This window comes from Vigna angularis, chromosome 9 (assembly GCF_016808095.1).
Source record: "Vigna angularis cultivar LongXiaoDou No.4 chromosome 9, ASM1680809v1, whole genome shotgun sequence".
NCBI classification, from domain to species: Eukaryota; Viridiplantae; Streptophyta; class Magnoliopsida; order Fabales; family Fabaceae; genus Vigna; species Vigna angularis.
Window position 1 is genome coordinate 28,548,692 of NC_068978.1, and position 15,607 is coordinate 28,564,298.

The following is a 15,607-nucleotide window of genomic DNA, read 5'->3' on the forward strand; positions in this document are numbered from 1 at the left end:
TTGAGAGAATTCATGCATGGTAGCACAATTTTGTTTTTATTTCAAGTCTTAGCTCCAACAAAGGTAAAAAGGCTACTCTGAAGTACTGAATCTATGACATGCCTGAATAAAAAAGCTTGACATATAAAAAATACATTAAATTTTAGAAACTAGAAGAAAATAATGAATATTTTTAATAAAAGAATTTCCAGCTTTAACATTCTTTATGAGGAGCCTTTTTCTGTGACATTGTCTTGGGATATTACACAGAAGCAAACAAAACAAGCAACACATAACCCTTTGAATTTTCACCTTACTCATTGTTTTCTCATACCCTTACCTCTTTGTCCCTCTGCTTCTCACTGTGAAACTTCTTTATCTCCCTTCTCTTCTTTTTACCTCACTTTGCTTTCATTCTCCATACCCTGTCAACTTCACTTTTTCTACCCTTCTCTCTCTCTCTCTCATCACACATTCTCCTCTTTTTAAATCCTTCACCTCCAACTCTGAGAGCCTCAACCACAACCCTTTTTCCTCGTTCAGTCATCACTCAACACACTCCTTCACTTCACAGACACTTTGTGTAGCTGCAATGGAAGTAAGTCATAAGTCTTTGTATTGTATTGCTATTGTTCTACATGTTTTGTTATGCTACTTGTTTAGTTAATTTTCATGTTTCAGTTTATTGGTGATTTTGTATCTATGTTATTCCCACTTGGTGTATGTTTTGATGTAAGTTCTTAAACATGTATGTGAAAACTGAGGTTTTAGTCAAAATTTGAACTTGTTAATGTATTCTTTAAAGGGTAATCAGTAATATGGAACTGAAGTCACTCTCTCTAAACTGATAGAAAAATCAGAGTCAGAAAATCAAGAGTGGTGTTATGTTTTGGGGTTATTGATACTGTAAAAAAAAACTGATGGAAGTGACTGAACAAATATGTATAAATTTTTAAAACATTGTGACTGTTTTTCTTGTGATACAAAGAGTGATTTTTGTTGCTGATGTGTTGATTTCTTGTGTAGGAATATTACTACAAGAGGCATCATGTGCCAGCATTTGGGAGCTGGGATTGGAATGATAATCTTCCCTTCACTCAGTGCTTTGAGTCTGCAAGACAAGCTGGTTTGTTAAGATACAGTTATTCTGAGTCTGAAGATAGAGACCTTTATGTCACTGGGGACTTGTATGAGAATGATGTTGTCACACCTGCTATGATTGTTGTTCCTCGTAGAAGGGTATGTGTATGTTCAATATGCTTCTAAGTTCTTCTTTTTCTGAATTTTTCCTTGGTGTTTTTTTCTTAGTATAAACTTCTTAGTCAGTCATGCATGAGTTTTTATTTTAGTTAGTGGTGAAACTGCATATTTCTTCTTCACTCTGTGTTGGCTTAACACCACTTGTTTCTGGTTAGCTGTAAGAGAAATGAAAGTTCCTTGTACAGAAACAAGAGTTTTTTCTGCTAGAATATAAGTTAATCATTGCTTGTATGAGTCGTTCACGTTAGTAGGAGATTATTAAAGTGATTAAAGTGACACTCAAGTATTGCTCTATAATTAACCTGTGTGCACAATATTAAAGGCACAAATTAGTTAAACAGTTCACTGTCTTTTGAGCATTTTTTATGTTATCTTGTGCTTGATCATGATAAAGGGTCTTGTATTTTCAATTTTGTTAAACCAAGGTTGGTGCATCAAAAGAAGGTGAAAATTAATGACAAGAAAACGAAGTTCCAATGTTTCATCCATATGACAGGGTTAGACCATGAGTGTTGAAAAACAAAACAACTTTTGTCTTCTTCTTTCTCTGTGGCATTTCTTTATACTATGTAGACACACTTTATTGTGGGCCCTACTATAGTAAATGACACTCATGATTCATGCCACAGGGTGAGAAATTATTAACACAAACTTTTCCAATAGCACACAGATTGCTGGTGAAGTTGTGTATCTGACAATGATTAACAGTTTTAAATTAATACTTTTATAATAAAGTATGATTATAAATAACTCAGTGCAGTAGGTGCAACTTTAGGCTTTATTGTCCATGTCGATTGGTCACTAAAAACACAGACAATTGGATCCATTGGTGTCATACCAAGGTAGTAAAGTAATCAAAGATGAAATTTCCAATGTAATGATGAGTAATGTAGCATACAATGAAGGGTAAACATTCATGTCTAACATCTTCAAAGGTCACTTTCTTTTTTTTCTTCTGATGGGGTTCTTAACTTGTTGCTGACAATGTAGGAAAAGGTACGTTACCAGCATGAAAAAGAAGCAAAAAAGCAGAATTGGGTGAGTAATGTGAAGGAGCTATCTAGCCCAACTAATCCAATTCCAAGACCAAAACCAAAGCCTGTTGATGAAGACTTGTACAAGATCTCACCAGAGCTACTTTATGCCAAAACTAGGAAGGTCTTAATTCTTTAACCCTTTTAACTTTTCTTCTCCACTAACATTACATTTTGGTTGAGCTTTATTGCTTTCATAATAATCTCAAAATTCATTGCATATTCAAAACCTTTTCCTATTGAATCTTTAGCAAAAGTTTTGACAAATTTCCTTTCGTTATTGTTATTTAACCTTTTGCTTTAGATGAATGCAGAAGATATAATAAAGGGTTGTGTTTCTTGTCCACTAAGCTCACATCTTTGTTGAGCTTTACTTGCATAATGTCAAAAACTCATTGCATATTCAAACCTTTCCCTTTTGCATCTTTTGCCAAAGTTTTAACAAGCTTCCTTTTCTGATTTTCATTTTATAGTATCTTCTGCTTTTGTTGAATGCAAAAGATAAAGGGCTGTGTTTCTTGTCCACTAAGCTCACATTTTTGTTGATCTTTAGTTTCATAATGTCAAAAACTCATTGCATTGCATGTTCAAACCTTTTCCTTTTGCATCTTTAGCAAAAGCTTTCTTTCTAATTTTTATCTTATTGTATCTTCTGCTTTTCTTGAATGCAGAAGAGAGGATTGTGTATCTCTCAACTAAGCTAACATTTTTGTTGAACTTTACTCTCATAGTGTCTAAAACCTTTTCCTTCTGCATCTTTAACAAAAGTGTTTGACAGATTCCCTTTTTCTGATTGTTATCATATGCTTTTGTTGAATGCAGAAGAGAGGATTGTGCTTCTTTCCAAGCTGTTTGATACCAACATGCATTGCCTGAGATTCAAGGAAACTTGAGAGGAGCCAATGTACATACAAGTGAAATAGAGAACAGATACGTAATTGGATGATATTTAATCCAAAAGGGACCAAGAAGATTTCACCATTATATATATAGTCACATGATTACTGTGACAAGCTCTTTTGTTGTTTAGTTATTCTTTGGTTTTTACCGTTTGGTTTTTGTTGGGGTGTTTAGTTTGTCTTTTTCTATGTACTTTTGGGTGAAATCATTGATGATAGGTCTTGAACTTTGGTTGTAAAAACTCTGAACCAGAAGTTTAAAGATGCCTTTTTTTTGTTCCTGTCAGATATATTCCTAAATGATGAATATTCATTTCATTGATTTATGTTAGTAGGTTCTTTATTCAGAGTTATGCTAAATGCCAATGACCATACTAAAATTTAAGTTTTGTACCAAATGATGTTGTTAGGTTATTAATTCAATTAAAGCCAATTAATTTTCTCTTTTAATTCTAGGGTTTGTGGAAATGCAATTAATTCAATGTTTTTCGAAACATTTTCGGATTATAGATTCCAAAACTTAAAATAAAAACCTTAAATTAAAGGATAATGTATTTTTTTCGACCTTGTTAAAGCACCTTCATAATACCATTTTCACTTTAAATATTTTATCAGTGGTATGACACAAGAGCAAACCAACTTAGACAAGTTTCTGTCGCATTATACATAATAATTATTACAACATTATACTTAATCGCAAGACATAAAGAACAAGTATATTACTACATGTCAAACCAATCAAAATTATTTCGAGGTCAATGATTTCTACATAAACATGAATCAATAATTTCGATAGTTTTTTATTCATTTAGCCAACTAATTGTAGTACTCACTCCAACAATCCAACTTTTATTTTTCAAAAAGCACGAGGTATAAACTAATATTAATCTTCCATTAGTGCTGTATGAGATATCTTAATATTATTTTTCTGTTGGAAAAAAGAAAGAAAGAGAGTTTGTCATTTCTAAAATTTGGGATGAACTTACTATGTCATCGTTATTCATTTTCAACCGTTAGATTATCTATGGAAGTTTGATGAAGGAATTATTCAAAATTACCAAGATAAAATTTTCTTAATATTAAAAATAAAAAAGAATAAAATTAAAAAACATTTACTAAAATTAGTTTAAATTAAAAAAAAAAATTAGAGATAATATGAACATTTTACTTTTAAAAGAACTTTTTTGATTTTTTTTCCCTTATCCAAACATACTCGTATTGTATTTTTCGTGTTATCTTTATTTACAGGGAATTTGTTACTGTACCTTATACGTTTCTTCTTGTACCCTTATAAAAATATTCTCATTTTATCTTTTTTGAATTGAAAAATTCAAAAGAAGAAAATATTTATGGATTTTGTAATTTAGATACTTTTTAAAAATTTGATTTTTTTAAAATTACTTTTGGATTACATAATCCAAAAGTAAAAAATAGTTAAGAAAAAAGCAACTTTTCAATTGTATAATAAGAAAATCATTTTTAATTTTTAAATTGTGTAATCTAAAAATATTTTCTTAAGAAAAAAAAATTTGAATTACCTAATCTTAGAGTACTTTTTACTTTCAGATTTTGCAAAGGATAAAATAAGAATTTTTTTATATAAAAGTGCAAGAAAAAATATATAAAGGGGCTGGGAGAAGCTGCCATATTTACATTATGTAAATCATGTGGTAGGAACTCTTGGTCCATTCTCATTGCATGGGCTGAGTCCAATACAATTCACAGGAGGCCCAATAGCTATTGAAAAATTTTCATATTTGGTAATGTATTGCTACTCAACTGTACAAGTTTTAGTAAAATGACTTTTTTAGACTAATTTCTCGATAACGTTTTCTATAATAGAAATAAAAAATGAAATGTTCTTTTATAAAAATTAAAATTCATTTTTCAATTTTTTTTATTTGTGTACAAACTAATTTTAATTTAAAAAAAACAAACTATTTTCCTTTTTATTTTAATATCTTAAAGGGTTTTATGAAGAATTTTGTCCTTATGTACTCTTAATATAGAACTTAGCCTGACACGTGTTCTATTGAGAGATATATTTAATTCATATATGTTTTTATTTTATATTATTAAAATACTTATAAAGTTGTATGGAAATTTGTGAGTATATATATATATATATATATGTATATATATATATATTTACACGAAAAAAATTGTTGTCTCTTACTTTTTATATCATCAACATATTTCTTATTTAAAATGATATTTCTTATTTGTGTATTTTTTATCTATAAGTAAATCTTTATAACTCAATATAGTTTATTGACTAAGTTCTTTGAAATTTATATTGTAACTAGCATTGACTATTGTAAAATAAGCAATTCAAAAAATCGAATAAAAGAAGATATTCAATTAAAGCAAATAGAAAATTAAAATAGAAATTCTAGTATCATAATGTTTTATTTATGTACAAATCACATCAATTACTATTTGTATTGTGTGTTGTAGAATTAATATCTAAGTAATTGAGCAAATTGGTATAAGTTTTAATATGTGAAATTTGTTTTGAACCAACTCACTAAGAAAGAAATATCAATTTAAGTAATTAGTTAAGTCCATGTTCACTTAAACACAAAATGTGTTTGATGTAAGCTAATATAACAATGAGCGGTGTTGTACGAGTGTTGGTCGTTAGCTTTGTCTAGGAGCATTTTAGCTCTAGGGCTAAAAAGTGTCGTTGAATGCTAGAAAGTGTTGTTGAGCGCTCAGTTTTACGAATGCTTTGGCACTGAGCGATAACATAACATTGTTGACCGTCATCTTGCACTATAAGTTGGAGCAATTTAGTTCTAGAATGTTGGGCGGCAAAAGGGTGTTGTTGAGCGTGACTTCTTACGAGAAGAATGGCATTGAGCACCATGGATGATGTTGAAAGCCATTTTTTGTGAGAAGTCTAACGTTGGGTGCCACCTTCGAGTGATAGTGTGTATGTTAGAAATGTTCTACTTCTTTGGTTGTTTAAAATAGTTTTTTAATGGATTGCATGTATGTTTATGAGTGTTATGGTGTTTTGTGAATGTGATGATATTGTGGTGAATGTATTTGGTAATTATGTATGTTGAAGGGATTACAAGGAGAAATTCTTGATGGTAATAATTTTAGTGTATGCATTAACACATGGTATTCAATATGGGGGTATTCTGATTCTTTAATAACCATTCTTACTCAAGTAGAGTGGAATAGTCTATGGATTTTGGCTGGTCTTAAACGCAAAGAGGATTAATCTTGTGTGTGGTTGGGTGATAACCCTATGAGACTACCACTATGTATAGTTTAGAAATCAACACAGGTATCTCACGAGTTCCGATGTCAAGGGCATGTATCCAGATAATTGAATTTAATGTCAATTGTTTTGTGAAAATATACAATTGATGGTATCTTATTTATGCTTAACTGATATTTGACATAGTTTAAATATCTTATAATAAATATTTTGTTCACTCGCTTACCCTGTATTTTTTTTGTTTTGTAGTTCTTTTAAGATGATCACTTCACAATGTGAGCAGATGGTGAGGTAGGTGATGATACGCCTTTGGTGGAAGGCAAGGATGCATCAAAGTAATTTTATAGTTTTCTGTTGTAGATATTTGGTATAAGAGCTTTTGTATTTTGAAAAACTTAAATAATCTATAGTTGGTGTGTATATATGTTATATTACTATAGTTATTAAAATGAATAACTATATTAATATAATATATTTTTATCAAATGTTTTGCTTTAGCAATTTCATAATATTTTATTTTGTAATTTTATATTATTAAATGAGATGTTACAATATATCTATATTATATATTCTATGTTTACATTAATTTTTTAAATTTATCTTTTAAATGTACTTTTTAAATTAAAGTAATTTTTTTTTCAATTTGTTATTTTTTAAACCCATTCTATTAATTATAAAACTATTTCTAAAATAAATAAAACTATTTACAATAAAGGTACAAAAATTATTTATATTTAATTTCATAATTATAATAATAAAAATAATAATTATAAAAATAAAAATAATAATTATTATTTTATTATTTTTTATTATAAAAAGATAAACACGCTGGTAAAAATAAATCTGATTAGTTTACAATATTGAATTTAACATCCCAAAAATATAGTATTAAAATATATAAGAGTTATCACATAATTAATAAAATAGAACAGTCGACAACACAAGAAATAAAAGTTTCATCATAGTTATACAAAACATAACTATAATTTTAACTTCGTATAGTTTAGCTTAGAACAAAACTATAAATTTAGAAATTAATTTATAGAAGACTAAACATTCGTCATCCCACTAGCAAACACCTGCTCCACATATATTTCATCACCATCTGCTCACACCCACTGGATGGTCATAACCAAGATTACAAAGCACAAGAACATACAACAAAACACAAACAAAAGGGCAAACTAGTGAAAACAAAAATACCTTAGAATAATTAATATATCAATATCAATCATGAAGTTCCAAGCAAAATTAATAAAACATGTTATACATCTAATCCACCTAGACTTGACTCATCTGGATATTGTATGAATGTCGAACTATGATAGTTTATGCATTTGTAGTGGTAATACAGCTGGCCTACCCTAAGCTACCACACACAAGGTTAGTTCTTTAACAAATTTCTTTGGCCAAAACAAGGCCCCTAGATAACGACCTTTTGCTACTCTCACCACATGCCTCACCCCTCTCTACTTGAGAATGGATGATCATTAGAGTGTCAGGATAAACTCCAATACAAAGCTCAATACACTCATACACACAACACTTAGTAACCATCAATAAAAAGTTCCTTCTTGGTACTCTTTTTCCACAACTTTCCATTCACAAAGATAACATATAAACATCACATACTCAAAGTATTTCAACAATAAAAATTCATTTATAATAATCTGAAAATAATAATCATACAATAACAATTTTTTTCATAGTAGTTTGATACCCACTCTAGGCACGGAAAACAGCCTTGAAATCCTCATCAACAACTCCATAAGAGTCCAAAACCCCCAAAACGACGTAAAGAACGTCCAAAACTGACATCCAAAACCCTGAATTTGAGATCCCAAACCACATGGTCATTGCTAGACAATTCGTTACCTAGATGATCTCTTACCTAGACAATATCTTACCTAAACGACTTCTTCCCAAACGACTCCTTACCTAGACGACTCTTTACCCAAACGATCTCTTACCAGATGATCTAGACAACTCCTTACCTAAACGATCTCTTACCAAACGATCTCTTACCTAGACGATACCTCCTTACTAGAAAATCTTTTACCAAACAAATCTTTCTTAGACAATCTCTTACCAAGACAATCTACCAGATTTTTGTACAATAAGAGACTAACTAAGTTCTAAAAGGCCCTAAGACAGATCCCAAAATTGCAGACTTTCTCCACAACCATGATGTTAAAATCTTAACTGTTAAAACCTCCCACTTTTATGCCAAAAAATCACTCTTCTTCTAATTTATCCCATATCCAAGTTCTATAAAAAATCACCAACTCAAACTCATTAAATCTACATCATAAATTCATTCAATAAACAAATTTTAACAGCAGCAAATCAGACACACCAACATGCATCAAGTTTCAATTCAATACACCAACTTTCTCAAACACCCAACACGCCAAAAGTTCATGATTTAATCAAAGTTCACAAATCAATCATCACATCATCATACAAATATCAAATATTATATGCATACCAAATCCAAACCAAATAAACTAACTTTCCTTACCTGGTTGACACTCTAACGATTCTAAGAACTCTAAAATTCCTCCTACGGTTTCAAGATCTCTATTTGCTCCCTCAATTCATGACAATTTAAGAAAAGTATACCCTTAGTACCTCTGATCAACAAAGAATCTTAGAGAAAACTCAAACTCCAAAAGAGTGAAGAAAAACCCTACATGCAAAGATACCAAAATTTAAGGAAGAATGGTAGAAACCAACTTACTCTATAGCTGAAATCAATCGGCGAGAAGTGAAGATCTCACCTTAAGGAACCCTCAAGCAGTCTCTGATATTTCAATAGATGAGTGGGGAGTTAAAATTTTTAGAGAAGAGACAGAGGAAATTTAAAAAAAAAAAGGAGTTTTAGAGAGAGAAAACTTCTTAGATAATGATACTCCTGATCAGAAAATTATATTTATGCAGTTGATATTTTTGAAATAAAATAATGGAGTATCATCATCTAAAACACTCTAGTGCATCTAATACTCTATTTTTGAGGATCTTACATTAAACAATTTAGAATTAGTTAAATTTGATGCACACTGTTGAAGCTAGATATTGATCAAAATAACTTAGTTGTTATTTTAATATCTAATGAACAATTTATATTTTGTTAACATTTTGTAACATGAATTTTTATAAATTTTTAGCACTAAGTTTTGTAAGAAAGAAAAATAACTTAGAAGCTTTTATATATATATATATATATATATATATATATATATATATATATATATATATATATAATAGAATCATAGGATTCCTAAAAAATGGGAAAAGAAATTATTGGAGATTGTGTCTAGTATCTCGGACAAAAGATTAGATTGATAAAGTAAATTAAATTATGTTAAATTCTAAATGAGATTATTATTAAAGAAATTATTTTACAAGTTACAATTAAATGATAATAGGTAAACTATTATATTTAAGTAGAGATAAACCATATTGTAAATACTAAACACTAGAAAATTTAATAGAAGTTGCAAAATAGGAATTAAGAAAATATTATTTCCTTCCTTTATAATATAAAAACTCGAAACTCTTCTCCCTTTTACTAATTAAAAAGAAAAGAAAAAGAATAAGATATGTTTAATGATGAATGTGATGAAAGGGAACCTTTAGTGACACCCGAGATGAGGAAGCAACTATGAAGGAGTGCAAAAGCATGTGGTTGAAGGTCCCATTGTGATTCAGTGTGGAATTGAAAATTTCAGTGTATTTGCAGTATAAAGGTATGATTCATAAGTGGACCTATATTATGATTCTTAGTGTTGTGAGGAGCACAACCAAAAACAGCAAACTATTCAGCTAACTCCCAATTATTTATTCCCACGACCCTCTCTCTCATTCACTCATTGCCTTTTCCTAAAGCAAAAATATTTATAATACTGCTATTTTTTTCCACCAAAATTATTTAGAGTTAAATTTAAAATTGTTAAGCATTTATTTCCAACATTAGGTTTGAATTAAACTTAAATATCGAGAAAAAAGTTCCCTATAAATTACACAAACACGAATAATATCTTAGCCAACTATATAAGAAATTTACACCATTCTTTATTTAAAATCTTAAGGCAATAAGTTAACGGGTCGTTTATCTTTATATATTACTTTACTTTCTCATTTCAATTCAACATGGGATTTGGACTCACATTGAATTCCCAACAAATTTAATATATTTAGAAATAAAAATGTGTAGAGAGGAAAACTTGTGATTTTAAAAGTGGAAGGCACAAAAGAAAGAAAAAAAGAAAACAATTTTGGGGAATGATAAAGATTGTTAATCTGAAAAGAATGGATTGAAAATTTTCCGTGAAGAAGCCAAACAGTGCACACCACCAACTTGGATTTTAGAAAAATATTGCCTTTATCTTTGACAACACCCACATTTTCACACTTGCTTTGGTCCACCCCATCTCCTAAATTGAAGGTTTACCTTTTTTGTTTTTTATGAAAAAAACAAACATGTAATGTAATTAGTTTATTCATACTTTATAAAAAGTAATTTCTTTGTGTCCATAATCTCCACGAATTAGTTCCTCAACATTACTTTCTTATATATCCATACAAATTATAGCTTTCAATCTTTACGTCAATATCTTTTAACCTCTTTTGTGAAATCAATGTTCCGTGATTTTGGTATATTCTTTAGAATTTATGGAAAAATATTAATTTTGGTTCAATATTCAATTTTGTATACTTTTTATTTTCCACATTTATATTTAATTAATAATTTTTTTAATGGTATCGTGAATTATATGTTAAATAAAATACGTAAAATTGAAATTTAGTATTTGATCAGTTTACCAATTTTATGAAATCTATAAAAATAAAATAGCTCAAAGAAAATTGAAAGATCAAATTCTAATATGAAGACTTAAAGGGTATAAAAATCATAATATATATATATATATATATATATATATATATATATATATATATATATATATATATATATATATATGAGATTGTAGTTTAATTTGTTTTTTGGTATTTGGTGGACTGGCAAAATCTCAATAAGAAAAAGTTAAGAGACTCACGTGAGCTATCTTTTCAAATTAGTACATCACAACTATGTACAGTGTTTCATGTGCTATATTATGTCCATCTCTTTAATCACGCTCAAACAATTTAGAAGGACACAAGTTTAGGTAGAAATGAATGGCCATCAGATAAAGAAAATACCAATTTTCTCGAGGTACAAAATATTTTCTTTCCCTCGTTTCCAATGTGACATTTATGCTTTACTTAACTCCCTCTAGATAATATAATTCGATCATATATATATATATATATATATATATTAAGAGGTTAAATATATTTTTTATTTCTTAATTTTTATTAAAAATTGAAATTAGTCTCTCTTTAAATTTTTTTGACTAATTTAATCTATCATCTTTAGAACAATATAAATTTAGTTATTTTAATTATTTTTTTAAGTTTATTTAATATTTCAAACACATTTTTCAACTAACATTGAGAAAAAATGTGTCAAACAATATAAACAATTCAAATATTTTCATAAAATGTGTTTGAAACGTCAAATAAACTTAATAAAATTTGGTTTAAATAATTGAATCCACCTATTTCTAAAGATGAGAGATTGAATTTAATTAAATTTTTAAAAATAAACTAATTCCAATTATAATTGAAAGGTAAGAGATAAAAACATATTTAATCCTATATATATATATATATATATATATAAAATCAGAACACCATTTTTCAAAAGCATATTTTACAATATAAAACAAGAAAAATAAGAAAATATCAATAATTTGGTTTATTTACGCACAAATTACAATCATATCAATTTATATAAGCGTATATAGATAAACTAATTTAAAAAGAAATACCACACAATACAATGTGCATCCCTTATAGATAACAATAACATCATTTTATCAAAAATAATACAGAGGTTTTGTATTTTCAACATTGCTAACTCCACTGTAATCATAACACTCAAATATATATTAGTTAAACTCTTTTGGAATGTTTAAAACATAAAGCTTTTACATGGTAGTTAAGATTGACCACAATAAACAAATACCAAGGTTTAACTTTGATATTGAATTTGTAAACTTTGGAAAGATTATCAAAATAAATTACAAAGATCTTTATAGTAAGTATTATTTTGAGACAAAATGATTCAACTCTTGATATGCTAGGCACTCGACATAGAATGAAAAGGCCATTTCTAGGGTTGAAAATTGGTCTAAATGAAAAATCCTCATTTTGTCATCTAATTTTGCTTGTTGAAATATGGTCTAAAACAACAATGAATACCAAACATAAAATTAAAAATAGTGCACACCAAATTAAGAAAAGTCATTTGAATTAAACGTTTCATTCTTAATCAATGAACATAAACATACATAAAAGAACTAAATGTTAAAGTTTCACACATTACAAATAATTGAAAGCTAAATATCTTAACTTGTTAACTTCAATGAATTGTTCACGCAAAGATGTGGAAGAAAAATAAAAAAGTTGCCTCATGTGTAATGGATTATTGGTTTAAAACTCAACATCGAAATACTTTTTTTCATCTTATAGTTTCGTTATAGTCAACATCTCCCATATGACAAATTTTGCACATTCGATTGTTCTGCTACGACTCATTATTTGATGTATTCATTTATAAGTTCATTTTTTGTTTTTTAATTGTCATCACTTACTTTTTAGCAATATCACATTGGTGCTTAACCACCTAGAACAATTTCTCATTAAACATATTTCTTGCATCAACAATTTTGTCTAACCACATTATTAGTATTTTAAATTGGGATTACATATGTTTTTGGTTCTTTAACTTTGAGTAAAAATTGAAATTAGTTCTTTTTCGAAACTTTGACCCAATTTAGTCTTTAAACTTTAGAAATGTGTAAATTTAGTCATTTTAACCAAATTTAATTAAGTTTATTTGACGTTTCAAACTCATTTCATAATATAATTTGAGTTGTTTATACTGTTTGACAGATTTTTTTTAATGTTAGTTGAGAAATGCATTTAAAACCTCAAATAAACTTACCAAAATTTAGTTAAAAAGACTAAACTCACACAGTTCTAAAGATGAAGAACTAAATTAATCCAAAATTTTGAAGTGAACATAATTCCAATTTTCAATAAAAGTTATACGACCCAAAAATATATTTAACATCGAGCATAAAATAGATCTGCCCTACGAGATCTTCTTTTGGTGTCATATGAAGTAGAGGTACCTCCAAAGCGGAAAATTGTGAAGGTTTAGAATTATATGAGTCCATATGTGGTGAAGACATAGTTTCATCAAATGTGTTTTTCATGGAGTTTTCTTGGACTTTATCTCCCAAGTTGACACCTACACGGTGAAAGTTTTGATGAACCTATCGTGATGTCCCAAACATATGGTCAGTGGCATGATCAACATTGCATAACTCTTCTAATAAATTGTGATATCAAATTGGATGAATCTGTTTTTTAACTATTGATTTTTTTTTCGGTAAAAAAACACATGCAATTCGTGAATATCATATCATATGCAAGTTTTGTGATGAGAAGAACAATAAGTGAAAAATATATTTATCAACTCCACCTAGATTGTGTTCTCCACTTCAAGTCATTTTTGTAGCATGTAAATTCACTTAGACCATTGAACAAATCATGGACTTTGTTTCATCTACCGTCATACTTTTTTCCTACATTATTTTTTTGTTATGACACTCAACCCACACTATTAGAACACTTCAATAATGTTTGTGTATGTCTGAGTTGAACTCTATTATTAATCCTTATCTCATGAATTACTCGAATCAATAGGCATTTATATTCATATCTTATTGTAAACCATTATGCTAAAAAAATCCTTTTTTACATCAGTTAAAAAATGCTTTTTATATTGATTTTCAAATCGGTATAGAATAAGAAAGTATAAAAAGTATTCAACTTTTTATTTTTGTTATATAAAAGGTATAAAAAGTACACTTTTTTTATTTGTTTTAAAATCAGTATAAAAAGTTGATTGAAACAATAACAAAAGAATAACATGAATATTGTTGACGCATAAATCAATGATTCATCTATCTTTAAACAAAAGATTGATAGAAATAATAGAAAAAAATAAACATTGAAAATATTACTAACGTTTAGAGTAAATATAATAAGATTACTCATCCTAAGACATTAAAGTTTTCATCCATAACATTCATAAAAAGAAAAGAGAAAAAAATTTATTGTAATGAATGGAAAAAAAAATCACTTTTAATAAGAAGAAGACGGTATAATTGATTCATTGAATTAAAACGTGTCTTTTTTATAAAAAGATTATATATAATAATAAGCATACTAACAAACTAAAAAGATAACTGATTGTATTATATTTGTAATATATTATTATATGTTTGGCTATAATATATAACATAAAAGAATATTTAATAATATAACACAAAAATGTTGTAATAAGTTTTTTTCTCAAGAAAAGTATTAAAATCATGAAATATTTTTCACTCGAGGCACCCTTTCACATATATTATAATAAAACGAACTACTTAAACAAATAATAATAGCAACTACTTAAAAACAAAGCATTAGTGTGAATTTAAATTATCTAAACTGAAATATGTTAAATGTTAAACCTTGAAATAAATAATTTTTCAAAATCAATATTTCTTAAAAAAAAAAGTCATTATGTATGCATGCATCTATTATTCGGAGAAAAAAACATTAACCCAAAAAAGAAAATTGACTTCTCTTTTAGTACAGTACGAAAAAACAGAAAATCTTAGATCTAATATACAGAAACAAATGGATGCATCTAGGATTGGCAATAGAAGCTTGTCATGTCATTAGTCAAGAGACCCATTGCTTGCAATCATCTTCATCTTTCTTGGTCCTACCTTGGCCCAAAAATTCAGATTGTTGTTTCCTTCTTCCAAGTGAATATATATATATATATATATATATATATATATATATATATATATATATATATATATATATATATATATATATATATATAAAAGTGAGATAAGTTTTGTAGAGTTAATTTTCTTAAGATGATATTATATTAATTATATTTTAATTCTAATTATCGTACCATTCATAGTGTTTAGTCTCATTCATTATGTATATTTCGATATAAAAAAATGAATTGAAAGTTTTACATAAATTAGTGATAAAACAATAAAAACCTTAATTAATTTATA

At 27.8% G+C, this 15,607-nt stretch overlaps 1 protein-coding gene across 1 annotated transcript; it reads left to right on the forward strand.

Moving 5' to 3' along the window:
- Positions 1–322: 322 nt before the first annotated feature.
- Positions 323–3,498, forward strand: LOC108346977 (uncharacterized). Its single transcript, XM_017586054.2, has 4 exons — positions 323–577; positions 1,006–1,218; positions 2,230–2,397; positions 3,096–3,498. Exons 1-4 carry the CDS (start codon positions 572–574, stop codon positions 3,147–3,149), a joined length of 441 nt encoding a protein of 146 aa, XP_017441543.1. The 5' UTR covers positions 323–571; the 3' UTR covers positions 3,150–3,498.
- The last annotated feature ends 12,109 nt before the right edge of the window (positions 3,499–15,607 follow it).

What these genes read in the sequence shown, in the direction of transcription:
- LOC108346977 (XM_017586054.2), top strand. An exon ending in TTGTTGTTCCTCGTAGAAGG is followed by an intron (nt 1,219 to 2,229) that starts GTATGTGTATGT and finishes CTGACAATGTAG; the next exon opens with GAAAAGGTACGTTACCAGCA. An exon ending in TTTATGCCAAAACTAGGAAG is followed by an intron (nt 2,398 to 3,095) that starts GTCTTAATTCTT and finishes TGTTGAATGCAG; the next exon opens with AAGAGAGGATTGTGCTTCTT.